General features: G+C 48.1%; 2 protein-coding genes across 2 annotated transcripts in view; both read left to right on the plus strand.

Annotated features, from left to right (window-relative positions):
* The first annotated feature begins 1,191 nt into the window (after positions 1-1,191).
* LOC120392946 (taste receptor type 2 member 40-like) lies at positions 1,192-3,190 on the plus strand. Its single transcript, XM_039517600.1, has 3 exons — positions 1,192-1,760; positions 2,355-2,359; positions 3,066-3,190. The coding sequence occupies exons 1-3, from the start codon at positions 1,192-1,194 to the stop codon at positions 3,188-3,190; spliced, it is 699 nt and encodes a 232-aa protein (XP_039373534.1).
* A 6,739-nt stretch (positions 3,191-9,929) lies between these two features.
* LOC120392947 (butyrophilin subfamily 1 member A1-like) overlaps positions 9,930-27,988 on the plus strand; it is a 31,333-nt gene continuing 13,274 nt past the window's right edge. Inside the window, exons 1-4 of the mRNA XM_039517601.1 lie at positions 9,930-9,963; positions 17,568-17,633; positions 22,866-23,213; positions 23,733-24,014. Coding sequence (XP_039373535.1) covers positions 9,930-9,963; positions 17,568-17,633; positions 22,866-23,213; positions 23,733-24,014 — 730 coding nt within the window. The remainder of the gene's footprint in view (positions 9,964-17,567; positions 17,634-22,865; positions 23,214-23,732; positions 24,015-27,988) is intronic.

Consider the following 27,988-nt stretch of genomic DNA (forward strand, 5'->3'; position numbering starts at 1 on the left):
GACACCATCTATACATAACAATCTATATGGAAAATGCAAAATGTTTGAGATGAAGAATCTGTAATGCAATCCTGCACTGATTTGCATCCACTTCATTGCAACTGGGTCCCTTTTGTGACAGTGGAACCCACCTGCTGACAGAGCCTGCTTTTCTAAAAGAGATTGTCATGGCTTTCAGCCTATGGACTATTGACATCCTTCCTGGAATTATGGGAAGGTTTTATTGCCCTTTGACCAAAGTCATGCTGAGACATTGAGACAGTGATGCATTTGGAGTTCTTGTTTGGACTAGTTTGGGGAGTTAGGGCTTCTATTGATCAGTATACAGATAAAATATACCTGGACTTTCCAGGCAAATCAAGTCTATCTTCCAGGCAAATCAAGTCAACCTTTAAATAGTAAAATTGAAATTGAGTTTTGAAGCATGAGACCAGCAGGGATCCTGTGCAAACTATGGAGATAAATCTGATACTTGTGGACGCAGGCTTTTGAAAATCTTATGGCTATATTGTGCAATAGGAGCAACCTATGAGTGGTATCCAGGGCTGCCTATAATAAAAAGAATAGCAGTAGTCCAATCTGAAAACAAAGAAGCAATAATAATAAATAATCAGGAAAGATCAATAGAAAAATATCTGTGAAGCAGGTCACAGACAGTCACTGAACAGCAATGAGGAAGAAGATATACAAATAAAAGGCAAGAGAAAGGAGTAGATCATCACTAAATGTAATAGAATCTTTCTGAGATTTGCATCCCAACAAACACAGGTGAATCTTCCATGTTCAATACCTGAAAACATCTCCAATCTCACTTTCGGCTGTGATACAAAGGCAGGACAGCAGAGGCCCTGATAAGATACCAGAAGCCTGGCACTTCAGTGAGGTATTTTCCTCTGTGACAATTTCTCTTGGAGCATCAGAAGCTGGGCAAGCATTAGTGACCACAGGCAGAACCATGTTTCCTGTAATTATTATTTGTTTGATCATTTTAGGAATTGAGTTCATTACAGGGATTAGAGCAAATGGATTGATGATCATTGTGAATTGCAGTGAGTGGATCAGAAACAGAAAACTGACCTGTTGTGACGTGATCCTACTAGCCTGGGCATCTCCAGATTTTTCCTACAGTGCATAATAATTATTAATAGTACCTTCTTTCACTTATTTCCAGAGATGAATGAACGGTGTGCTATGTCGAGAACATTGATTGTTGTCTGGATGTTTCTAAATACTCTCAGTCTATGGTTTGCCACCTGGCTCAGTGTCTTCTATTGTGTGAAGATCGCCAACTTCAGCCAACCTCTATTCCTCTGGCTGAAGCAGAGAATATCAGGGCTAGTGCCACAGCTACTCATGGGATCCTTTCTGGTCTCCTTGGTCACCTGTCTCCCTTCAATCAATGCCATAGAAAGAAAGAACATAGACCATTCAATGAATAATCTATCAGGAAACACCACCAGGGAATGTCAATATAAGGTTGATTTATCTTCTAGCCTCTTTATTTTGTCCATGCTTGGATATTCTTCTCCCTTCATTATATTTATTATTTCCTCTGTACTGTTAATCACTTCCCTGTGGAGACACAGCAAGAGGATGGAAAAAACCACAAGCAGCTCCAGGGACACCGTTACCGAGGCTCATGTCAGAGCAATTAAAGGACTGATCTCTTTCATTTTCTTCTACATTTCTTATTTTGTGACACTGCTAATATTTTTGTTACAATTATCTACCATCAGCTCCTACTATTTATGGATAGTGATGTAACCCTTCTGCCGGGCTGAAACGATAGCAGCAAGGGCTGGGTTCAATACATAGGGGTCCCTTCCCCACAACATAATGCAAAACCAGCTCGAGCCCCCACCCAGTGACCTGGGAAAACCTTACACTCACCCCTGGGCGCCTCGAAGAGGCAATACTTCCCCTCTCGCAAGCACAGAGTCTTGGTGTAGCAGAAAAGGTTTAATTACATAAGATAAACAACAACAAGCATTAAATCTGGAAAATACCTTAACTAGAGATCATGGGTCAAACCGTGAGCAAAGACCCACCCCAGCAAATTGGGCCGTGTCCTTCTTTCTGGGCCCTTGAGTCCAGCAACCCCCCAAATCACCCACAGTCCCAAAAGTCCCACAATCCAACAGTCTCTGTCCCGGGTCAGTGCAGCCCCAGAGCTCAAGAGTCTCTTTGCAGAGGTCCCCCTCCCCAGCCTGGGTAGAAAAGGGGCACCTTACGTGGTTCGGGGCCAACTGCCCTGCCTCTTCGTGGGGTTCTGCTTCCACCAGCCGTCCCCACAACCGCTCAGCTCCGCTGGCTCTGTGGGCTGCTCTGCTCTGCCAGCTGCTCTGGTCCACCAGCTGTCGTGTGATCTGCTCCGACCGTCCTCGCGAGCTGTTTGGCTCCACTCACCCAGGGCTGCACAAACTGCTCCACTCCGCTCTGCCAGCTGCTCTGCTCCACGGTATTGCTTCAGGCTCCCCCACTCATAAGCACAGTACTCAGTGCTCTCAGCTCAGCAAGTCCAGCTCAGCAAGTCCAGCTCTTTAGTGATTTCAGCTCTTAGAGATTCCAGCTCATAGTAGAGGAGCCCCAGTGAGTTCAGCTCAGTAACCTGTATCTGGATTCTTAAGGGAATCAAACATTAACTCTGACATTCCACAGTGGAGAGAGGCACAGGTGGAACTGGTGCATCTGGCTCACACACAGAGCCTGCACCACCAAGTACAGATCTCTGTCCCCAGCCTCTCTCTTTCCAATGGGTTTTGGAACCCATGTGCCCCATCTAGCAAGCGCTATCCCGCTGACAATGAAACCCCCCATCACAAGACAATTTTGTAGTTCCCCATTTACCCAATCAGGGTGACAACATTTCATTCCTCCTGCCCCAATAACAACGAAATTGGGGCTCCCCACAGCTGTGAAAATAACCATCCCATGCTGCTTTGCGGTATGCTAAGTGGGGTGGGAGTGCCCATGCAAATAACTGAAATACCAATGCAACACTTTCCGCACTCCCCATAATTTACCACCAGATGTCAGGGTGGGGCTCATCCTGACTCTGCTTACAGTGATAATGAGTGCTTATCCTTCTGGGCACTCTATTATCCTAATTTTGAGTAATCCCAAACTGAAGAGGGTAGCAGTGAGGGCTTTGCACTATGCTGGTTGCAGGCTGAGAGATGCTGTTTCATGAAACTACTCATGATGAAACTCCACAAAGACATCCCCTTCTCCCCTCTATTTATCTATCAAATATTTTTCCCTACTTCAGCATGCACTAAAGTTACAAGATTTCCATCCAGAGCTTTGCTTTTTGAGGATAATGGTAGAGGACCATGTTAAACGTAGAATGACATGATTCTTTTTTCTTAAATGTTTGTGAATTAATAACTCATGCAAGTCAAGGGCAAAATCCTATTGATTGTGAGCTAGATTTCGTAAGATTGAGGAGCCCTAGAACTAATAGAAATAGCCAGTCATGCTAGGGTCTTAAGATGAGAGATATGGACTGGAATCCAATGTCCAAACTACAAGAGCTCACAATCCCAGAGACCTGCAAGGACCTCTAATGATCATCACATGAACAAATGAAAACAAAAGATGACCTAGAGAATCTACCCTGTTGTTATGAAAGTTGCTAGTGGCAGCCACCAGGTGAGTCTTTGATCTTAAGACAATCACAGACCTAGTTACAGTCAATGGGTGTGCTAAGCATTTTTCAGACTCTATAGAAGGAGCTTTTAAGTCCTTTTATGTAGTAGAGATAGCTACAAACAAAGGAAGAACTGTCCAAGGCACATGTCAAGTGTGATGTTACTGACATAACCTGTAACCGTATAGATCATTGTTTCAACCACTGTTATATATTTGTAGCAAATATTGTACAAAGGTTGTTGTGTGAGGTGTCTATGGAAAGGTTATGATTTGCTGATTATGATTATGCTATCTGTATGGGTGTATCATTTTTGTAGTTGAAATTAAGAATATTGGCTATGTACTGGGCAAAAAATCACATTGGGGAGGAAAGCTACTAGAGCCTCTCCTGGGATAGTGCTTAGGGTGTGCTATAAACTACCGGGATCTGATTTGGATATGGAGAGAGACCTCTTTAATGTTTTTAATTAAGTAAATACTAATGGGAATTGTGTGATCATGGGAGACTTTAACGTCCCAGATACAGACCGGAGGACAAGTGCTAGTAATAATCATAGAGCTCAGATTTTCCTGGATGCGATAGCTGATGGATTTCTTCACCAAGTAGTTGCTTAACCAACAAGAAGGGATGCCATTTTAGATTTGGTTTTGGTGAGTACTGAGGACCTCATAGAAGAAATGGTTGTAGGGGACAACCTTGGTTCTAGTGATCATGAGCTAATTCAGTTCAAACTAAATGGAAGGATAAACAAAAATAGATCTGTGACTAGGGTTTTTTGATTTCAAAAGGGCTAACCTTAAAAAAATAAGGAAATTTGTTAGAGAAATGGATTGGACTAAATAACTTGTGGATCTAAAGGTGGAGGAGGCCTGAAATTATTTCAAGTCAGGAATTGTAGACCAAGCTGGATGAGCAAGCATCTCAGAGAGGTGATTAAGAAAAAGCAGAAAGCCTACAAGGAGTGGAAGATGGGAGTGATCAGCAAGGAAAGGTACCTTATTGAGGTCAGAACATGTAAAGATAAAGTGAGAAAGGCCAAAAGCCATGTAGAGTTGGACCTTGCAAAGGGAATTAAAACCAATAGTAAAAGGTTCTATAGCCATATAAATAAGAAGAAAACAAAGAAGAAGTGGGACCACTAAACACTCAGGACGGAGTGGAGATTAAGGATAATCTAGACATGGCCCAATATCTAAACAAATACTTTGCCTCAGTCTTTAATGAGGCTAATGAGGAGCTTAGGGATAATGGTGACAAATGGGAATGAGGATACGAAGGTAGATATTACTGCATCCGAGGTAGAAGCCAAACTCAAACAGCTTAATGGGACTAAATCGGGGATAATCTTCATCCAAGAATATTAAAGGAACTGGCACATGAAATTGCAAGCACATTAGCAAGAATTTTTAATGGATCTGTAAACTCAGGGGTTGTACTGTATGACTGGAGAATTGCTAATATAGTTCCTATTTTTAAGGGGAAAAAAATGATCCGGATAACTACAGGCCTGTTAGTTTGACATCTGTAGTATGCAAGGTCTTGGAAAAAAATTTGAAGGAGAAAGTAGTTAAGGACATTGAGGTCAATGGTAATTGGGACAAAATACAACATGGTTTTACAAAAGGTAGATCATGCCAAACCAACCTGATCTCCTTCTTTGAGAAGGTAACAGATCTTTTAGACAAAGGAAACACAGTGGATCTAATTTCCCTCGATTTCAGTAAGGCATTTGATACGGTTCCACATGGGGAATTATTAGTTAAATTGGAAAAGATGGGGATCAATATGAAAATTGAAAGGTGGATAAGGAACTGGTTAAAGGGGAGGCTACAAAGGGTTGTACTGAAAGGTGAACTGTCAGGCTGGAAGGAGGTTACAAGTGGAGTTCCTCAGGCATCAGTTTTGGGACCAATCTTATTTAATCTTTTTATTACTGACTTTGGCATAAAAAGTGGGAATGTGCTAATAAAGTTTGTGGATGACACAAAGCTGGGAGGTATTGCTAGTACAGAGAAGGACCGAGATATCATACAGGAAGATCTGGATGACCTTGTAAACTAGAGTAATAGTAATAGGATGAAATTTAGTAATGAAAAGTGCAAGGTCATGCATTTAGGGACTAATAACAAGAAATTTTGTTATAAGCTGGAGACGCATCAGTTGGAAGTAACAGAGGAGGAGAAGGACTTCGGAGTATTGGTTGATCACAGGATGACTATGAGCCACCAATGTGATATGGCCGTGAAAAAAGCTAATCCGGTCTTGGGATGCATCAGGCGAAGTATTTCCAGTAGAGATGAGGAGGTGTTAGTACCATTATACAAGGCACTGATGAGATCTCATCCGGAAGACTGTGTGCAGTTCTGGTCTCCCATGTTTAAGAAGGATGAATTCAAACTGGAACAGGTTCAGAGAAGGGCTACTAGGATGATCCGAGGAATGGAAAACCTGTCTTATGAAAGGAGACTCAAAGAGCTTGGCTTGTTTAGCCTAACCAAAATAAGACTGAGGGGAGATATGATTGCTCACTATAAATATATCAAAGGGATAAATACCAGGGAGGGAGAGGAATTATTTAAGCTCAGTACCAATGTAGACACAAGAACAAATGGATATAAACTGGCCATCAGGAAGTTTAGACTTGAAATTAGATGAAGGTTTCTCACCATCAGACGAGTGAAGTTCTGGATCAGCCTTCCAAGGGGAGTAGTGGGGGCAAAAGACATATCTGGCTTCAAGACTAAGCTTGATAAGTTTATGGAGGGGATGGTATGATGGGATAGCCTAATTTTGGCAACTAACTGATCTTTGACTATTAGTGGTAAATATGCCCAATGGTCTGTGTTGGGATATTAGATGGGGTGGGATCTGAGTTTCTACAGAGAATTCTTTCCTGGGTGTCTAGCTGGTGAGTCTTGCCCACATGCTCAGTGTTTAGCTTATTGCTGTAATTTAGGGTCATGAAGGAATTTTCCTCCAGGGCAGATTGGCAGAGGTCCTGGGGTTTTTTTGCCTTCCTCTGTGGGGCACAGGTCACTTGCTGGAGGATTATCTGCACATTGAAGTCTTTAAACCATGATTTGAGGACTTCAGTAGCTCAGACATAGGTTAGGGGTTTGATACAGGAGTGGGTAGGTGAGATTCAATGGTCTGCATTGTGCAGGAGGTCAAACTAGACGATCATAATGGTCCCTTCTGACCTTTAAATCTCTGATTCTATTATATCAATGTGTTTTGATTCTAAGCAGCCTCAGTGAAGCATTTGGTCAGCTTCTTGAGATGGGGATATTCTCAGTAATTGCCCAATCACCTCTGGAGGGACTTTGCTACAAAATGAAGCTCTGAACAAAGGACTGAATGACCCATCCCAGCTGTGGATGTACTCCAGAGACTTGATTTGAACCCGCAGTTTATTCCATCACTGCTACAAGCCTGAACCAACAACTTTGCCATTACTATATGTAATTGATTCCATTTAACCAATTTTAGTTCTCATCTATATTGCTTTCTTTTTATGAATAAACCTTTCGATTTTAGATTCTAAAGGATTGGCAACAGCATGATTTGTGGGTTAAGATCTAACTTGTATATTGACCTGGGTCTGGGGCGTGGTCTTTTGTAATCGAGAGAACCATTTTTTTTTTACTGGGGTATTTGTTTTCATAACCATTTGTCCCCATAACAAGTGGCACTGGTGGTGATACTGGGAAACTCAAATGTCTAAGGGAATTTCTTGTATGACTTCTGAATAGCCAAAGTGGGGCAAAATCGAAGTCTTCTCTGTTTGGCTGATTTGGTTTGCCTTGGTGTGCAAAGGAATCTCAGCGTTGGGCTGTAACTGACCTAGTTAAAGTCAATGGGTGTGCTAAGCATATTTTCAGACTCTATAGAAGGAGCTTTTAAGTCCCTTTATATAGTAGAGATAGCTACAATCAAAGGAGGAACTGTCCAAGGCACATGGCAGATCAGAATTAAACTGTGTGGGCTGAAGAGTTTCCCTGATTGCAAACCAAGTGGATAAGATACTGGTTTTGTAGCCTTTCTATGGTAGAGGCAAAAAGCCAGGAGAAAGCTTGGAGAAGCAGTTGTGAGTATGACCCTGAAAAGAAGCAGATGGACAGTGCTTCTGGGGCACAGCGCTTGCTGGAGTGGCAGACTTGGGTAATTTTCAGCCAGGAATCTGCCTGAAGTTTTTTTGTTTCTACTGTGTTCATGGAAACAGGATTTTGTAAATTCTCAGAATGGAAAGGGGTAAATTCTCAGAATGGAGAGGTGTAACTAGTGGTGTTCCCCAAGGGTCAGTCCTAGGACCAATCCTATTCAACATATTCATAAATGATCTGGAGAAAGGGGTAAACAGTGAGGTGGCAAAGTTTGCAGATGATACTAAACTGCTCAAGATAGTTAAGACCAAAGCAGACTGTGAAGAACTTCAAAAAGATCCCACAAAACTAAGTGACTGGGCAACAAAATGGCAAATGAAATTTAATGTGGATAAATGTAAAGTAATGCACATTGGAAAAAATAACCCCAACTATACATACAACATGATGGAGGCTAATTTAGCTACAAGAAATCAGGAAAAAGATCTTGGAGTCATCGTGGATAGTTCTCTGAAGATGTCCACACAGTGTGCAGAGGCAGTCAAAAAAGCAAACAGGATGTTAGGAATCATTAAAAAGGGGATAGAGAATAAGATGGAGAATATATTATTGCCCTTATATAAATCGATGGTACGCTCACATCTCGAATACTACACACAGGTGTGGTCTCCTCATCTCAAAAAAGATATACTGGCATTAGAAAAGGTTCAGAGAAGGGCAACTAAAATGATTAGAAGTTCTTCTTCACACAGCGCACAGTCAACTTGTGGAACTCCTTACCTGAGGAGGTTGTGAAGGCTAGGACTATAACGGCGTTTAAAAGAGAACTGGATAAATTCATGGAGGTTAAGTCCATTAATGGCTATTAGCCAGGATGGGTAAGGAATGGTGTCCCTAGCCTCTGTTTGTCAGAGGTGGAGATGGGCGGCAGGAGAGAGATCACTTGATCATTACCTGTTAGGTTCACTCCCTCCGGGACACCTGGCATTTGGCCACTGTCAGTAAGCAGGATACTGGGCTAGATGGACCTTTGGTCTGACCCAGTACGGCCATTCTTATGTTCTTATGTTCTTTAAATAAACCAGATTACACTAAAAAATACCACCCAGCTCATATCATCAATTTCTTATCCTAATGGAAACAACCTGGTGAGGCCCTGAATATTGGCTAACTGCTCATGCCAATGGGGGCAAGGCTGGTAATTGGGGCAGGAGGGCTTCCAAAGAGATAATTGTGAGCAGGGATTCCTGCTGACCCCAGTGGGAGCAGATAACAAAGGTGCTCACGGAAATCAAAGCAAATCAGTATCAAATGTGGGGTTTAACTCTGGTCAAAAGAAATGAAAACAAAAGCTGGAGATGTCCCAGAAGGAACTAAAACAAGAGCTAGAGACATTTCAAAAGTATTGAAGTAATATCTGGAGGTTTCCTAGAAAGGACTAAGAAATTACCTGGAGTCAGAAATAGAAATTCTGTTGGAGTTGCAGCTAGAAAATTCCCAGCCTTGATGTAAGAAACCAAAATATAACCTAGAGAAAGAATTCAAAGTGCAGACCCCTGTGGACATCCGCCTCCTGGATGAGGAATCAGGCCAGTGAGGGAACGTGGGTACTTTACAGTACTTTTCTACCCCATTTGTAACCCACAGAGGCCCAGCAAGGAGAAGTTGTCTGGTTCCAGCTCAAGTAATACAAAAGCCCATTATCTCTGAGAGAACAAATCCTTGTGAGTCTTATTTGGCTCAGTCAAATGTCATAGCCCAAATGAATGATTGGAGAGAGAGGGAGTTTTCTGACCGCCAACTTGAGTGGCCAGCTCTGTTGCCGCAGCAGAATTTACCCTGGAAAATAGACTGTGATGTCTGGATTTGTTACAAGCTCTTGACAAGCAGTTTGGAGCCAGACATCAGTCTGGCCGAGCATAGTTAAGGGATAGAAGTGGGTGTGGGGGAGAGAGACCTCAGATGGAGAACACAAGGAGATCTGTGTTCCTGGAATATCCAGGTACCAGTGAAGACTTCCAGGGCAAATTAGTAATGGACTAGTTCATAAAAGCTCAGCTGAACTTCAGTTTGCAGCTGAAGATCAGCTAAAGGAGACCAAGGACACTTTGTGAGTCTGGGGAATTTGCCACAGATTCTTTGAAGCAGCCCACCAGAGAAGAAAGTAGTCACCAATGGGGAAGACGGAAGCTGATCCCTATGAGCTGTGTAAGTACAAATCTGTGTGTAATGTACACTATGGAACAGGAATTGTAATTTGGTTCATGATGTTTTTCTATGGGTTGAAAGCATTGTTAAATGTGATTTGTAAAACAAGGAATATTGGCAATAAGGGAAAGATTAAGGGAAGCAGTTCTGCTAAATGCTGGTACTGAAAAAGTTGAGTAACAAAAAGGATTGTTATATCTATGAATCTGGTGAGGACAGAGCATCACAAATGCCTAGTGAAATTCCCAGTTTGACAAATGAGGAGCATCAGGCTGAAGAGGCAAAGCATGAAGATACAAGGGTCAGCCAGGTCCCACACTATTTGTTTAGATCTGGGCAGTTAAAGAACAGTAAAAGGAATTTAACTATTGAATGTATAATATAAGCTGTGAAATTCACAGGAATGGTGAACGTGGGCTCAAACGTAACACTTATTAACTCAGACATGTTAAAAAGGGTAGGGAATGGGGGAAACAAATGTCAGACCTGCCTGGTTTCAAATAAAGACTGGGGAACAGATACCTATTCAAAAGTGGGGAAAACTGGGTTTGAAAAGTGGGACTCTGGAATTAAGTAAGAAGTCTGGCTAACCAAGAGAGTGGATTAGCTAGTAATTTGTTTGGATTCCATTATGTCTAATAACTTTATAGAAGTCCAGCAAATTCAGGCTATGGAAATTCCTTTTAAATATGTGCTTCTGGTTAAACAAATTACTTATATGTACATGGGTGCAGTGATGAGCTGCCAAAATATTAACAACCGGTTCCCTCCTCCTCACCCCATGAGGGGTCATGCCCCCCCGGACCCCGGCCCCAGCCAAGCCCCCATGTTCCTTGACAGCCCCCCCCCCCCGGGACCCAGCCCTATCCACCCCCCGGCCCTGTCCCCTGACTGCCCCTTGTCACCCCATCCAACCCCTTCTCTCATTCCTGATGGCACCCCGGGACCCCTACCCCCACCAACCACCCCTTCTCACTGTACCCTGCCTGACCCAGGAAACCCAACCCCGAAAAGCCCCCACCGCCCCATCCAACCCCTGCTCCTTTCTGACTGCTCCCCGGGACCCTTGCCCCCGTTCAATCCCCCTGTTCCCTGCCCTCTGACCGCTCCAACACTAATCCACCCTCCCCAACTCCCCTGCCCTCTATCCAACACGCCCTCTCTGCTCCCTTACCTTGCTGCCTGGAGATGGGGGCCCAGCTGCGCTGGGGCTGGGACCCAGGGGCCAGGGCAGGAGCCGAGCCGCGCCGCGCCACCCGGCCGGACCCAGGGGCCGGGGCAGGAGCTGAGCCACGCCACCCGGCCGGACCCACGGGCCGGGCAGGAGCCGAGCCGCCGCCCAGCCGGACCCAGGGGCCGGGCAGGAGCTGAGCCGCGCCGCCCAGCGGACCCAGGGGCCGGGCAGGAGCTGAGCCACGCCACCCGGCCGGACCCAGGGGCCGGGCAGGAGCTGAGCCGCGCCGCCCAGCCGGACCCAGGGGCCGGGCAGGAGCCAAGCCGTGCCACGCCACCCGGCCGGACCCAGGGGCCGGGGCAGGAGCCCAGCCGCGCCACGCCACCCGGCCGCGCCCAGGGGCCGGGGCAGGAGCTCAGCCGCGCCGCCCAGCCAGACCCAGGGGCCGGGGCAGGAGCTGAGCCGCGCCGCCCAGCCGGACCCGGGGGCCAGGGCAGGAGCCGAGCCGCGCCGCACCGCCCGGCCGGACCCAGGGGCCGGGGCAGGAGCTGAGCCGCGCCGCCCAGCCGGACCCGGGGGCCGGGGGCCGGGGCAGGAGCCGCGCTGCGCCACCCGGCCGAGTTCGCTGCCGGACCCGGGGCGGGCAGGAGCCGCACCGCGCTGCCCGGCGAGGTCGCAGCTGGACCCAGGGGCAGGAGCCGCGCCGCTCGGCCCCAGAGTCCCGCCGCGACCTCAGCGGCAGGGCCAACTCCAGACCCCAGCGTCCCGCGGGAGGGCGGCAGGCTGCCCCGGTGGACCTCCCGCAGGCATGCCTGCGGGAGGTCCACTGGAGCCGCAGTCCAGCGACCGCCAAAGCGCCCCTCGGGGCCCGCTGGGGCAAATCCTAAAGCCGCCCCTGATGCAGGCAGCCAGGGGGAGCCCAGAGCCTTTTAAATCTCATCCGCGGCCGGGAATCAGAGGGTTCTGGGCTGCCGGCAGCCGCGGGGAGCCCAGAGCCCTTTGAATCCCAGCCCCTGGCTGCTGATTGCCCCCTCCCCAGACCCCTGCCCTAACTGCCCCCCAGGACCCCCACCCCCTATCTAAGCACTACTGGTCCTTGTCCCCAACTGCCCCCTCCTGAGACCTCATCCAACTTCCCCCCAGGACCCCACCCCCTACCTGTCCCCTGATAAACCTCCTGGACTCCCATGCCTATCCAATTGCTGCCTGTCCCCTGACTGCCCCTCCGAACCTCTGCCCCATTCAACCCCCCCCCTGCTCCTTGTCCCTTGACTGCCCCGGAACCCCTACCCCTTCTCCAACCCCCAAACCGCTTGTGCCACTCAGACCAGCGCAGCTCCAGACAGTTGCTGCCATGCTCCCCCATGGAGCCCACAGCCCTCTCCCACCCCCAGCACCTGCCTTCCAGATTTGAACACTTCAAAATTCAGGAGTGCTCAAGCTCGGTTTGGGCAGCTTTTACTTCATTTCTCCCAAATCAAATATACTGATCCACTGTAACTTGCTGTAGAAAAAGCAGGATAAAATTGAGCAAGAAATGCTTATTAGGACTGGAATTGCTATTTTCAACAGCCATTGCCTTTTTGTTTGTTTAAAAGGAAGACAGTGATATTGCATTAGCAAATTCCCCATAGAAAGAAAGAGTGGAACAAAAGAATAATAAAGGCACCTCAACTCCTCCTCATTTATGGAGGACAGTCTTATAATATGTATCCAGATATCCTCCAATCACACAAGCTGAAAATTGTTCCACTTTACTGCAGCTCTGTAACCATATGGGAACCAATCCTGTCTGTGTTTTGTGCACATCCAAAATTCTGGCTGAATGACCCGCCCTGGGAGCGAGTTACCAGTGACCCAGGGCTGGGGCAGCAGGAGGTGTGAGGGGGGCACTGGTGGGGATGAGCCCAGGGCTGGGGCAGCCGCCGGGGGGTGGGTGGGCACGGGGGGGGAGGAACGGGGGAAGCCCAGCCCTGGGGTGGCAGGGGATGTGGGGGGAGAGCCCAGAACTGGGGCAGCAGGAGGGTTCGGGGGAGCCCAGGGCTGGGAAGGGGGGCAGCCAAATATTTTTTTGCTTGGGGCAGCAAAAAACCTAGAGCCGGCCCTGGCTAAGGGCTGCTGGGCAGATGGCGGGGGTGGGGGTTGCAGGGGGTGTCGGTGGTTGGGAGCATCTGCGCTGAGCAGCAGGGACACGGCACCAGATCTGGGCTCTGCTCCCCGCATGCTCCTGTTTGGAAGGAGCGGGAGGGGAGAGGGGAACTCGTTGTTTATAAGAATCCAGCCCCTGGGCTCAGCGCCCCGGGAGCCCCACGGACTTCTCCTGTCCGGGCTGCTGGTTACAGCACAACAGTGAGGAGGGAGGGGACTCCCCCCCCCCCACGGCGCTTTCTCCCAGCCCCCGCCTTCAGCACCAGCCCTGAGCCCCCCCGGAGATTTCAGTGAAACTCAGACTTGGCCATTAAAACTCCCTCCAAGGAGCGAGCAGCTCCAGCCGGGCAGCGCCTGGGTCACATTCAGTCCGTTCTGACACGACACCCCATTGATCAGCTGTTGCCTCCCACCCCGTTCACACTCAGTCACTCCGGATTTCAGCTCCTCCCTCTCCCCTTCCTCATTCTGCCTCCACCGAGGGCCCGGGTGGAGGGGGTGAGAACTGGCTGGTGCTTTTTGCTGCTGCCGCGTTATGTCCCCAGCTCCGTGCACTGGCGGGGGCTGGTACTTTCACAGGAATTTGCTCCGCCCCAATCAGCCCGGACACGGACCGTTACTTTCGCTTCCAGCTACTTTGGTACTTTCAGTTTGAAGCGCGTGTCAGGCCCGGGGGGGCTCGGCCCCCTCAATTCAGCTACAAATGTAACAAACATCAGGATGAATCTCTCAAAGCCTCTGGCGCCCTGACTCCCTGTGCGGAGCGGGTGCTGCAGCCTCGGTGAGTGACCGGGGGATTTATGGTGCAAACTCCCCCCGGGGAATGGCCGGGTTCTCCCCCCTCCCCTTGTTATTTCCAGAGTCAGTGAATCCCTCCCAGCCCCACCCCAGTCTGCAGGGCCATTGCCCGGGGCAGGGCAGGTGCTGTTACTACAGGTGCCTGCCGGGGCAGGGGGCGCTTCACCTCCCCCAGAGCTCTGTCACTGGGAGTCACTGGGGGAGGCCACGAGTCTGTGCCCTGGAGCCCTGGTCAGGCCCCTTCCTGGCCCCCTCTGGCCGCTCTGTGGGCAACACAGGCCCTGGCGGCTGTCCCAGTCTAGGGGAAGTTACAGGCACAGCCTGGTTTCTGGGAGGATTGTACAGCACTGCCAGGGCCGGCTCTAGACCCCAGCACGCCAAGCGCGCGCGTGGGATGGCATTTTGCTGGAAGGGCGGCAGGCGGCTCTGGCGGACCTTCTGCAGTCATGACTGTGGAGGGTCCGTTGGTCCCGCGGCTCGGGTGGACCTCCCACAGGCATGCCTGAGGATGCTCCACTGGAGCCGTGGGACCAGCGCACCCTCCGCAGGCACGTCTGCAAGAGGACACCAGGAGCCGCGGGACCGACGCCTGGCAGCGCGCCCCCTGCGGCATGCCACCCTGCTTGGGGTGGCCAAATTCTTAGAGCCACCCCTGAGCACTGCACAGCCTGGCAGGGGCCATGCTGCTGAGTGTGGCATGAGCTCTGAGTAAGACTCTTTATCTCTAAGGCCTGGTCTACACTGGGGGGGGTGGTTCGAACTAAGGTACGCAACTTCAGCTATGCGAATAGTGTAGCTGAAGTCGAATACCTTAGTTCGAAATACTTACCCGTCCTCACGCCACGGGATCGAAGTCCGCGGCTCCCCCATTGACTCCGCCACCACCATTCGCGGTGGTGGAGTTCCAGAATCGGGAGTGCGTTCGGAGTTCGATATATCGCGTCTAGATGAGACGCGATATATCGAACTCCGAGAATCGATGGCTACCCGCCGATATGGCGGGTAGTCTGGACGTACCCTAAGGGTACATCTACCCTGCAGCTGGGAGGTGCGATTCCCACCACAGGCAGATAGACACGTGCTTCCGCTGCTCAAGCTAGTGCAATAAAAGTAGTGGTGTAGCTGGGGATAGCATAGGTGGGGGCTCGAACTAGCCACCCAAGTACATGCCTAAGGGGGTCCAGGCGGGTTTGTTCTCAGGCACATAACCCAAACTGCTGCCTCTGCGACCCCAGCTAGTGCTACATGCTAGTTGAGGTGTGTTAGCTCCAGCAGAGCTATCACATGTCTATCTACCCCCACGGGGAAGCTCGCTCCCAGCTGCAGTGTAGATGTACCCTGAGAGAGGTTTAAATGTTGCAGATCCCAGGGGGCACAGAGCTGAGGTGACCTGTTCAAAATTAATCCCTCACATTTGTACCAAGGCTGGAGGCAATGAGGGTCGGTCACTGGCATGGGAAATCACCAGGGCCGGGGACTGATCTGGGAGATCCTCAGAGAGCCTTCACCTGGGACAGGTGTGGTCAGGTGATGGCACCATTTTACCTGTGACAGAGGTAAAGTGGAAAAAGCTAATGTACTCAATGTTTTTTTTTTTTTGCCTCTGTTTTCACAAACAAGGTCAGCTCCCAGACTGCTGCACTGGGCAGCACAGTATGGGGCGAAGGTGACCAGCCCTCTGTGGGAAAAGAAGTGGTTTGGGGCTATTTAGAAAAACTGGACGAGCACAAGTCCATGGGGCCGGATGCGCTGCATCCAAGGGTGCTAAAGGAGTTGGCGGATGTGATTGCAAAGCCATTGGCCATTATCTTTGAAAACTCATGGTGATCGGGGGAGGTCCCAAATGACTGGAAAAAGGCTAATGTGGTACCCATCTTTAAAAGAGGGAAGGAGGAGGATCTGGGGAACTACAGGCCAGTCAGCTTCATCTAAGTCCCTGGAAAAATCATGGAGCAGGTCCTCAAGGAATCAATTCTGAAGCACTTTGAGGAGAGGAAAGTGATCAGGAACAGTCAGCATGGATTCACCAAGGGCAAGTCATGCCTGACTAACCTAATTGCCTTCTATGAGGAGATAACTGGGTCTGTGGATGAGGGGAAAGCAGTGGACGTGTTATTCTTTGACTTTAGCAAAGCTTTTGATACAGTCTCCCACAGTATTCTTGCCAGCAAGTTAAAGAAGAATGGGCTGGATGAATGGACTGTAAAGTGGATAGAAAGCTGGCTAGATCATCAGGGTCAATGGGTAATGATCAATGGTTCCATGTCTAATTGGCAGCCGGTTTCAAGCGGAGTGCCCCAAGGATAGGTAACCCTAACCCTAAACTCTCAGCAAGTTTGCAGATGACACTAAACTGGGAGGAGTGGTAGATACACTGGAGGGTAGGGATAGGATACAGAGGGACCTAGACAAATTAGACAATTGGCCCAAAAGAAACCTGATGAGGTTCAACAAGGACAAGTGCAGAGTCCTGCACTTAGGATGGAAGAATCCCATTCACTGTTACAGACTAGGGACCGAATGGCTAGGAAACAGTTCTGCAGAAAAGGACCTAAGGGTTACGGTGGATGAGAAGCTGGATGTGAGTCAACAGTGCTCTTGTTGCCAAGAAGGCTAACAGCATTTTGTATAAGTAGGGGCATTGCCAGCAGATGGAGGGAGATGATCGTTCCCCTCTATTTGGCATTGGTGAGGCCTCATCTGGAGTACTGTTTCCAGTTTTGGGCCCCACACTACAAGACGGATGTGGACAAATTGGAAAGAGTCCAGCGGAGGGCAACAAAAATGATTAGGGGGCTGGAGCACATGACTTATGAGGAGAGACTGAGGGAATTAGGATTGTTTAGTCTGCAGAAGAGAAGAATGAGGGGGGATTTGATAGCTGCTTTCAACTACCTGAAGGGAGGTTCCAAAGAGGATGGATCTAGACTGTTCTCAGTGGTACCTGATGACAGAACAAGGAGTAATGGTCTCAAGTTGCAGTGGGGAAGGTTTAGGTTGGATATTAGGAAAAACTTTTTCACTAGGAGGGTGGTGAAGCACTGGAATGGGTTACCTAGGGAGGTGGTGGAATCTCCTTCCTTAGAGGTTTTTAAGGTCAGGCTTGACAAAGCTGTGGTTGGGATGATTAATTGGGAATTGGTCCTGCTTTGAGCAGGGAGTTGGACTAGATGACCTCCTGAGGTCCTTTTCAACCCTGATATTCTATGATTCTATGGTTCTATGAAGTGAGTGTGGTATGGACCGGCTGCTGCCACAGTGACATCTAACCCTGCTCAGAGCCAGGGCAGACGAGGACTGTGGGGGAAATCCCTTCCCTTCTGGTGTATGTTAGACAGCAGTGAGGCTTGTTATTTCCTCCCCACTGCCCCACGGCACTGTCCTGTCACTGCATCCCACTCACTCGCCGTCTGATTTATTTCTCCTGTTCCCCAGACCAAGCTTCGATGATGGGGAAGGTTCCTCGTTCTCCCCGGCTCCACAGTGAGCTCCGCTCTGCCCGGCCACGTCGCTCTCTTCCTCGCTCTACAGGTTCACAGGCTGGCGTCAGGTAGGAGCTCTGGCCTCCTCACTGGGTTTGCTGCTGTTACTATTGCTGGTCATCACTGTCACTGCCTTGTCTTGTAAAGCACGTCTGCTCAACCTGCCAACAACCAGCCCCATGGAGACCACAGGGCACAGCTGGGTCCCCAGGAACCATGTTTATTATCTATACGCAATCTTTTCAGGCCTAGCTACACACACGCTGCTGTTCTGACTGGCAGCTTCTAAGACAAAGGTTTTCTCCTGATGTCAGATTTGTGTCCATTTATTCTTTTGCATAGAGACTGTTCGGTTGCAGGAATCATAACATTCAAAACCAGTAGGAGCACACTTCAGTCTCTCTGGTCACTCAAAGTGGCACTTCTACAACAAAAAAACTTCAAAAACAGACTCCAATGTGAAGCTGCAGAACTGGAATTAATTTGCAAACTAGATACCATCAGACCAGGCCTGAATAAAGACTGGGAGGGGTTGGGTCATTACAAAACCTAAACTTCATTTCCCCAATACTAATTTCTCCCTCCTGTTACTCACACCTTCTTGTCACCTGTCAGTAATGGGCCACTCTCTTACCACTTCAAAAGTTATTTTTTCTCCTTTGGTATCCTGCTGTTAATTGAATTGTCTCGTTAGACTGACCTCACACTTGGTAAAGCAGCCACCATCCTTTCATGTATTTATACCTGCTCCTGCATTTTTTACTTCATGCATCTGATGAAGTGGGTTCTAGCCACGAAAGCTTATGCCCAAATAAACTTGTTAGTCTCTAAGGTGCCACAAGGATGACTCCTCCTTTTTTTGATGATACAGACTGACACAGCTACCACTGAAACCTGTCACTCGGTAGATAAGCTTTGTAATGATACCTTACAAGAGACCTTTTACATGCAGCATATTCCAGTTACATTACATTCATATTCATCAGCATACTGTCATAACATCATACAGAGTGCAACCTCACACAGCTACACACTGTGTACTCAACCTCAGATTCCAGGGCACATCTCTAAATTTTGTTGTTCATAATACAGTCCCTCATTAGGGAGCATCTCTAAGTTATAATCTTCTACAAACCTATCTCTAATTTTTTTTTTAGAGAGAAGATAAACTTTATATGTATATATATACACACACCTACTTAATAACACATGCATTAAATTCTCAATCCATCTAGTACATTTCCATAAACCCCATGTGTCAATTACCTAGAGAGGTGAGGTTAGCAGCACATCTCTCTGGAGTGAGTCTTTACCACTCACTTTCCTCAAATCCCCCTTCTCCGGGCAGGTTAGCAAGTCTCTGAGTTGTTCAGGACATTTAATCTCTGATCTTCTCAGTATCAGCCTTTCATTAGAGTCTGTGTTGTTCCCTGTCAGTTTCTCCTTTGTCTGTTGATGATAAAGGATCAGTCAGTTGGGAAATGCCAGAGTCCACGTCCACTGTCAATGTGTTGGAACTTTCTGGAATTAATTGTAGATCCCTTTGATTCGTCAAAATGTGTCCTCTTGATTTGTCTGAACTACAGTCTGTGGCAGGGGTTGGCAACCTTTCAGAAGTGGTGTGCCGAGTCTTCATTTATTCATTCTAATTTAAGGTGTCGCGTGCCAGTAATACATTTTAACCTTTTTAGAAGATCTCTTTCTATAAGTCTATAATATATAACTAAACTATTGTTGTATGTAAAGTAAGTAAGGTTTTTAAAATGTTTAAGACGCTTCATTTAAAATTAAATTAAAATGCAGAGCCTCCTGGACTGGTGGCCAGGACCGGGCAGTGTGAGTGCCACTGAAAATCAGCTCACGCGCTGCCTTCGGCACACGTGCCATAGGTTGTCTACCCCTGATCTATGGCAAATTGCCTAAAATCTGCAATGGAAAATTGAAGCCCATTATCGCTAAAGACTTCATCTGGAATTCCATGTCTGGAGAGGATTCCCGTCATGATGACTATCACTGACTTACTACTAGTACTGTGCAGTGTGCAAATTTCTGAATACAGAGAATAATCATAGTGACTATTAAATAATCCTTTGATTTCCAGGTAAATACGTCAGTGCTGGCCTTCTCAGAAGGCCTTGGTGGAACTGGATGAGGTCTCAGTGGCTCTGCTTGTTTGCATAGCTTGTATTTCAAGCATGAAAAGCAGTTTCCTACTACTTTAGTGATGATGTGATTGATCCATGGCCAATACAGCGCACTTCATGCTCGTGTTGTTTGCACTTAAGACCTTTTTGGCATGCAATGTTCCTCCAATTTATTCACTATTTTACTTAACTTCATGCTTTCACCTTCTTCAAACTTAAAGTTGTTATAAATAGCCAATGCTTCTGCCTCAACAACAGGCAAAAAGATCGATAATTTCACTTTATTATTTTTCTCTTCTGCCCCTCTGGCTGCTAAATACAAGCCAAATCTCTGTCTGAATTTTTTCCAGTTTTCTGCAACATTGCCTGACAATTACAGGCTGAGTGGAGGTTGCGACACATCCATTTTTGGCTTTTTTCCCCATCTTAAGCTAGTCAAGCTACTATTGTGCTCACAAAATACATCCAAAAGCCTTTGTCCTTCTCTGTTTGCTGCTGCATGTGCTCCCCTTGCCTCTGCTTTCAGCTACAAACACAGGAGTTAACTTCAAAATTACTGTAGCCTCCTTCTCATTCAGCACCTCTGACCCCATGTAATGATCTTGGGGTTCATTAAACAACAAACCGGTTTATTAGAAAGGAATAAAACTTTTAATAAAACAAACCAGAGAGCTTCTGTAGTGAATTGCTGAACACGGCTACGCTCTGTTCTCAACCCCAGCTTCCAGGGCACATCTCTAAATTCCTGTATTTCACAGGGGCCAACTTTCAGCTTTCCCCGAGGGGTGCTCCACCCCCGCTCTGCCTTGAGGCCCTGCCCCTATGCCCCCTCTTCCCACCCCTGCTCTGCCCCCTTCCCCGAGGCTCCTGCCCTCGCTCCTCCTCCTCCTGCCCACCACCTAACAGCTGATGAGCAGCAGGTAGGAGGTGCTGCGGGGGAGGAGCTGATCTGCGGGACCTTCTGAACAGCTGATTGGTGGGTGGCTGGTGGGTGATGATGAGCACCCACTATTTTTTCCAGGGGTGATCCAGCACCAACGGAGTTTGCACCTATGGTGTCCATAATACTGTTCCTTATGAAGGAGAGTGTCAAAATTATAATTATACACATCTCTACCCACCCCATCTGCAGTCACTGTGTTAGGTGCAGCTGTATTAAATGGTGGAGACATTAGCTGGAGCAGCTTGGTAGAGCTGTGCTTGTGATATGAGGAGATCTGGGTCTGAGCCCCCACCCCCACCCCCACCCCCCAGTGTGTGATGAAAGGAGAGAGGTGCAGGTGTCCCTTGAGGGATCCTGCATCCTTTATTTCAGCCCTGAGCTGTGTAGTTGTGTCAGTAGCAGGGCTCAGGGGTCTGCTTGCCACGGGGATTGTCGGTGTGTTTAATGCTGGGTAAGGGAACATATAGTGCTAGATGGAATCCTGGGAGTGAGGGTGAAGGGCTTGTAAAAGGGAGTGAAGGGTTTGTAAAAAGTAACAAACGTGGGGCTGTTTCTGGGCAGTCGCTCAACGTTGAGGGCAGAACAGGGGTGGGTAGCTCCTGTACGGCACAGCTCACCTAAAACAAATGTTCCCTCAGCAAGGAGAAGGTGTTTGTGCTGCAGTTGTCATGTGCCCTGATCCATGAGTAACATGCTCTATCTGCACAGGCAGGGTGTGGGTCTGTGCGCCATGGGTGTATCAGGTCATCACTCAAACAGGGCAGAGTTAAGGTCACTTTGGCATGTACCTTAATTCCGCATTTGCTGGTTTTCAGAGGCCTGAGTTTTGCTGAACTGACCCCCACATCTCTGTTGATGGTTCTGAGATACCGCTGAGAACCTTAACTCTGCAATAGCAAAGATTTTATCAGTGACTTTCCTTCCTAGTTTCTTGAACAGAAAGCACTATTTGTAGCAGACAGTTGTAGTTCTCACTTAGGTTTGCAGTTGATACATGACTGTGGCTAGATAACAAAAATCCTTAGCTTTTCTATAGTATTTTTCATCAATAGTGCTCAAGGAACTTTATTCATTATTCCCATTTTACAGATGGGGAAACTGAGGCACGGAGCAGTGAAGAGACTTGCCCAAGGTCATCCAGCAGGCCAGTGGCAGAGCCAGGAATAGTCCAAGTCCAGTGGTCTCTCTGCTAGGCCACACGGCTGCTGTGTTGTTCCTCAGCACTCCTTGCCCCACCTATTCCTTTTGTTATAGTGGAATGGGGATAAGGGTCAAGCTTTGAAGTATTTGCAGTGTGTAGTTGCTAACAGCACTGGTTAGAGAAATCTGAGACACAGTCTATGTCCCAGCATTGTGACAGCTGTGCTTACAGTGCTTGTAAGGGTGAGAGAAAACTGCTGAGTCTGTCTCCTCCTCCACCCCCTGCCGCACCATCCCTCACAACATGTAGCCCCCCCCTCCCCTCCAATATTCCAGCTCTCCCTCCCCTTCCCACACCGTTAAGCCATTAGTTAGCACTGTAGAAGCCTTTAATACGTAAGATGTTTCTCCTTGCTGTCTCCAGATGGGGTAGACGTACCTGCGCTAGCTCTGATCAAGCTGTCCTGCTATAAATGGCAGAGTAGACACAGTGGCATGAGCAGCCTCCCTGAATATGTGCCAAGGGCCCTGGGCAGGATCATACCTGGGGAGCTAACCCATCCCCCCCGCTCACACCACCACGGCTGCACTTTCTCACACCAGCTCACTCAGAGCTAGTGGGTGCATGTCTACCCCACTGGAAATTACACCTCCAGCTCAAGGTGTAGACGTCCCCTCAATGTTACCAGCTCACAGAATTTTATCCCAAGTCTAATGATATTTGATGTGTTTCTTAAAGCCACAACTCCTGCAGGCCTGTGATTAGGTGAGACTCTCAGCTTTCATTTTGTTTTAAAGTAAGTTTCTGTCCCTTGTGGTTGCAGATAAATGCTTGGAAATGTGACCCAAGTCAACTTTAAAGGTTCAGAAATCAGAAGGTAGAGAACAAGCCCAATTTTATTATTTAAAAAAAGTCTCTATTTTTAAGCCAATCCCTTGTTTTTTTCAGGAGGTTGACTCCTGATTTTTGAACACTTCAAAAGATGGGAATAAGCATCTGGCTGCACTTACATTTCTGTCTGTTTTGGTTCCTCTCCAATTTAATTTTCTTTTCCCCTTGATACATTTCACAGAACAGTTCACAGTGAGGGGACCTGGCCACCCGATCACTGCCTCCCTAGGCGGGGAGGCCGTCCTGCCCTGCCACCTCTCCCCCAGGATGAGCGCTGAGAACATGGAGCTGAGGTGGTTCCGATTCAAGTTCTCTGCAGTTGTGCACCGGTATAAGGATGGGCAGGATCAGTACGGACAGCAGATGCCGGGATATCAGGGCAGGACAGAGCTGCTGAAAGACAATATCACCAGTGGGAGTGTTTCCCTGAGAATACGCAATGTCCAGCTTTCTGACCATGGACAGTACACGTGTTTCTTTCAGTCCAATGTTTCGTATGAAGAAGCCTTACTGGAGCTGCAAGTGGCAGGTCTGTAGCTTGTTTTACCTCACTAACAGTGTAATAAATGGGGCAGGAGAGCTCATTGTGAGAGGACTCTGGATGCTTCTCATTCACACACTGATACCCAGAATCCCCTTTCAGATTCTAGTTACTGAGCAGCAGGGGCAGCAGTGCTGGTGATTCCCAATGAAGTGCCTGAGCTCTCAGCACTTCTCAGGAGCTGGGCACATATTTATTTATTTTATTTATTTATTTATTTATTAACTTGCCGTTTTCTCTGTTTGCTTTCTATTGGAATTGCCTTATTATTTTCCATTGAGGACACACTCAGGATCTAAGTTCCACAGGTAGAGACAAGTATCAGGAAATTATAGAGGAGGGAAAAGATCTCCCGACCCTCTGAGAAACACTTGCCAGGCATGCTGACATAATTTCCGGTGACCCTGGGTTCTGTGCATGCAGAGGGAGAATTAATTCATTCTTCCTCCTCTTGTTCTCTTTGCTAAATGCATAGAATTAACAAAGGTTTATTCCATTCGTCTCTAGTTTCAGGCTCTGACCCCCACATCTCTGTTGATGGCCACCAGGATGGAGGGATCTGGGTTGTGTGTCGATCGGCAGGCTGGCACCCAGAACCTGAGGCTCAGTGGAGAGATCACCATGGGCAGCTGTTATCATCTGCCTCTGAAAAAATATCTAAGGAGGCCAACGGCCTGTTTCACTGGCAGATTTCTATTGTTATAACAGAACATTCCAACCAGGATTTGTCCTGTTCTGTCAGGAACCCGCTCCTCAACCAAGAGAAAATATCAACAGTTTCCATAGCAGGTCAGTGCCCATCTGCGCTGCGCCGGGGATAGAATGGATGTGGCAGATGTCAGTGGGGTGTTTTGTTTATATATTTTTTTCTAGATACTCTCCTAGGAAGGCTTCATATAGTACATGCAAAAAACTAAATCAGTGTAATAGAACCACCAGGGACCCAGGCCTTCAGTCCAGATCCAGGCCACACTCCCACTGGCTTAGCTGAGAGCTCTGTCTGAGTGAAGACCAAGGGACTGGACTGTCACTATTACATTTGTGACCCGAGGTACCTAGGGTTGCCCACACTGAAAATGCTAAGGTCAGGGTAGGCTGTAAAAAGAGCAGATTCCCCCAAAGAGCCACATTACCAGATCAATCAGTGCCGCCCAGAGGCGGGGGCAAGTGGGACAATTTGCCCCAGGCCCAGCAGGGGCCCCCACGAGAGTTTTCTGGGGCCCCCGGAGTGAACTCTAGCAGGGCCCAGCCTGGGCCCCCGGAGCTTCTTCGCTCCCGGTCTTCGCTGGCGGGGGGGGGGGTCCTTCCTCTCCGGAACAGAAGGACACCCCCCCGCCACCAAATTACCGCCGAAGCGGGACCCGCCGCCGGAGTGCAGCCGGGTCTTCGGCGGTAATTTGGCAGGGGGGGTCTTTCTGTTCCGGGACCCGCTGCCAAAGTCCTCCGAAGACCCACTGTGGGGCTGCACTTCGGCGGCGGGTCCCCTCCGTGGGTCTTTGGGGCACTTTGGTGGCGGGTCCTGGAACAGAAGGACCCCCCACCACCGCCGAATTACCGCAGAAGACCCACGATGGGGGCTGCACTTCGGCGGTGGGTCCCGCATCGAAGACCCACGGTGGGGGCTGCACTTTGGCGGCGGGTCCCCGCCGTGGGTCTTTGAGGCACTTTGGCAGCGGGTCCTGGAACGGAAGGACCCCCCGCCCCACCGAATTACCGCTGAAGTGGGGGCCCCCTGCTGCCCAAGACCCCAGGCACCTGGAATCCTCTGGGCAGCCCTGAGATCAATACAAGTTTGGATCTTACCCAAAATACCACGCTGCCAGCCAATCCTTTTGTAACTAAAACTAAAGCTTTGTCATAAAAGAAAGGAAAAGAACAAGGAGGGTTATTAAATTATCAAAGCAATCAGATACATACATATGACTTCAGAGTCCATATATCAGGGTCTTAGCAGAATTGGTGATTTTGCTGGCTTGTAAAGTCCCTCTGGACCACCCCAAAGCTTAGGTGGATCTATCAGTCCTTTGTTCAAAGCTTCAGTTTGTAGGGAAGTTGCTCCAGAGGTAGGAAGCAGGATTATTGAAGACAAAAGGGAGATGATGCAGCTGCTTTTTGAATTTTTAGCCATGTGGCTTGTACTTCCTGTGTCCCAAACACAAGCTCACAGCACATGGGCATAGAAAAGCTTTTGGAGTCCCCTGTCCACAGGCATGTCCCTACATGTCCTGCTAACTCATAGGTGTAGCCCCTGGCTTCTCTCAATGGGTTCATTGTACAGCTGATTGGCATCAGCACTCTCTGGCATGTTTGATGGCCCATCAGGGACAACTTGTCTGGGGGTGTCACCCAGATACACAGAACAAGTTTGAGATATCAGTATGTCATATATATATTTATAACTCATGATACAAAGATGATACATACATATAAATAAGCTTATCGTATTCAGCAAATCATAACTTTCCCACTGATACCTTACATGGTGTATCTTGTAAGAGCCATTGCAATATTGGTATCAACAATACTATAAATGGTCACCCACATTCTGAAGAGTGTCACAATATTAAATTTCATAAAAGTGAGGGAATTCAGAGTGAGAATCTGCATGGCCCCATTGACCCTGATCTCCCCTGAGCATGTACTTTCTGATGGTGTGTTACACAATCACACAATGGGCCCAGTTCTTCATACACAAATCAGTGGGAGATCTGGACACAGAAGGGTCAGACCCAAACTCATCAGTTATGAAATATTACATAGGTGTATCCTAAGTTATAGAGCGGGAAGTGCAGGGAGCCTTTATATTATTCACCACCAGCACCGCTGGTTGTTATGATATTTTAGTGAGTCTCCTGATATTGGCTATTTCAGTTAAAGCCCTGGCCATTAGAATTGAGTGTTTATATCAGAATCTCAGCTTTACTTAAAAAAACATTTCTAACCCTCTTGCTTGCAGAGACAAGCTTGAAAACGTGGCCCCTGCAGGCTCTCAAACCAGAAGGCAAATAGAAAGGAACATTTTATTATTTTCTAAAATCTCATGATCTGGGGGTTGGATTCATGACTTTTGACACTTAGGAAGGCAATGCTGCCTATCAAATATTATTGTTAATATAGAATTAATGTTTTAGTCAATGCTGAACAATAACAGCACCCACCGTACCATCAGGGGTATTTGAACAACGGAGCTGAGACATCTTAAAAACCAAAATTCTTTAATGCAGCCAGCGTCCTCCCAAAGCAGCATCTGGCTCCCTTACAACGGGCTGCTGATTAGGCCAACGCAGACCAATTTTACCTTCACTTTCCATTCCCCCAGCCTCTCAAACCACCCATCTGCACCCAGCCAGTGGGGGAGGGGAAGCCCATTGCAGTATTTAGGATTCTGTTTATATCAAGAGCTAAGTTCCGCACTGTCATATCTGATTTAGTCTGAATTTCCTGACTCGTATTTTGTGTCCGTTAATCTCAGAGAACACCCTGTATGGACACATCCTCTTGGGGCTTTTACGCGTACAGTAGAACCTCAGAGTTACGAATACAGTAACTCCTCACTTAAAGTCATCCTGGTTAATGTTATTTCACTGTTATATTGCTGATCAATTAGGGAACATGCTCATTTAAAGTTGTGCAATGCTCCCTTATAACATTGTTTAGCAGCCGCCTGCTTTGTCCACTGCTTACAGGAAGAGCAGCCTATTGCAGCTAGCTGGTGGGGGCTTGGAACCAGGGTGGACCGGCAGCCCCCCATCAGCTCCCTGTTTCCCTAAGTTCCTTGTGGGCAGCTGCCCCGCAGGCTACCAATTGCTGGCATTCAGCTGTCCCTCCCCACACTGCCATGTGCTGCTCCTGCCCTCTGCCTTGGACTGCTCCCTGAGCTTGCTGTGCAGGAGGGAGAAGGGGGGACTAATGTCAGGGTGTCCCCCCCCCCCACTCCTGCACCCCGCTTACTCCTCCTCCATATAGAGCAGGGAGGGGACACAGACAGAGAGAGCCTAGGGCAGCAGCTGCTGTCTCAACTTCCCGATCAACTTAAAAAGACAATGCACTTAAAGGGGCAATGTGCATCTCTCTCTCTGTCCCACACATACAGGGTGTGTGTCTCTCTCTCTGTCTGCCATGCTGTCTCCCCTTTTTGCTGCCTTATAGAGTGTGAGGCTACATTAACAACAATGTGTTAACCCTTGAGGGCTCAACCAAAAGCTCGTTCATCATTTAGCAGTAAGATATTCCCTGGGAAATATCCCACCCTCATAGAATCATAGAATCTCAGGGTTGGAAGGGACCTCAGGAGGTCATCTAGTCCAACCCCCTGCTCAAAGCAGGACCAATCCCCAACTAAATCATCCCAGCCAGGGATTTGTCAAGCCTGACCTTAAAAACCTCTAAGGAAGGAGATTCCACTACCTCCCTAGGTAACCCATTCCAGTTCTTCACCACCCTACTAGTGAAAAAGTTTTTCCTAATATCCAGCCTAAACCTCCCCCTCTGCAACTTGAGACCATTACTCCTTGTTCTGTCATCTGGTACCACTGAGAACAGTCTAGATCCATCCTCTTTGGAACCCCCTTTCAGGTAGTTGAAAGCAGCTATCAAATCCCTCCTCATTCTTCTCTTCTGCAGACTAAACAATCCCAGTTCCCTCAGCCTCTCCTCATAAGTCATGTGCTCCAGCCCCCTAATCATTTTTGTTGCCCTCCGCTGGACTCTCTCCAATTTATCCACATCCTTCTTGTAGTGTGGGACCCAAAACTGGACACAGT

The sequence above is a fragment of the Mauremys reevesii genome, unplaced genomic scaffold (genome assembly GCF_016161935.1).
Source record: "Mauremys reevesii isolate NIE-2019 unplaced genomic scaffold, ASM1616193v1 Contig13, whole genome shotgun sequence".
Classification (NCBI taxonomy): domain Eukaryota; kingdom Metazoa; phylum Chordata; order Testudines; family Geoemydidae; genus Mauremys; species Mauremys reevesii.

Coding starts and splice junctions, on each gene's coding strand:
- LOC120392946 (XM_039517600.1), top strand. CDS start 1,192: ATGTCGAGAACATTGATTGTTGTCTGGATGTTTCTAAATACTCTCAGT.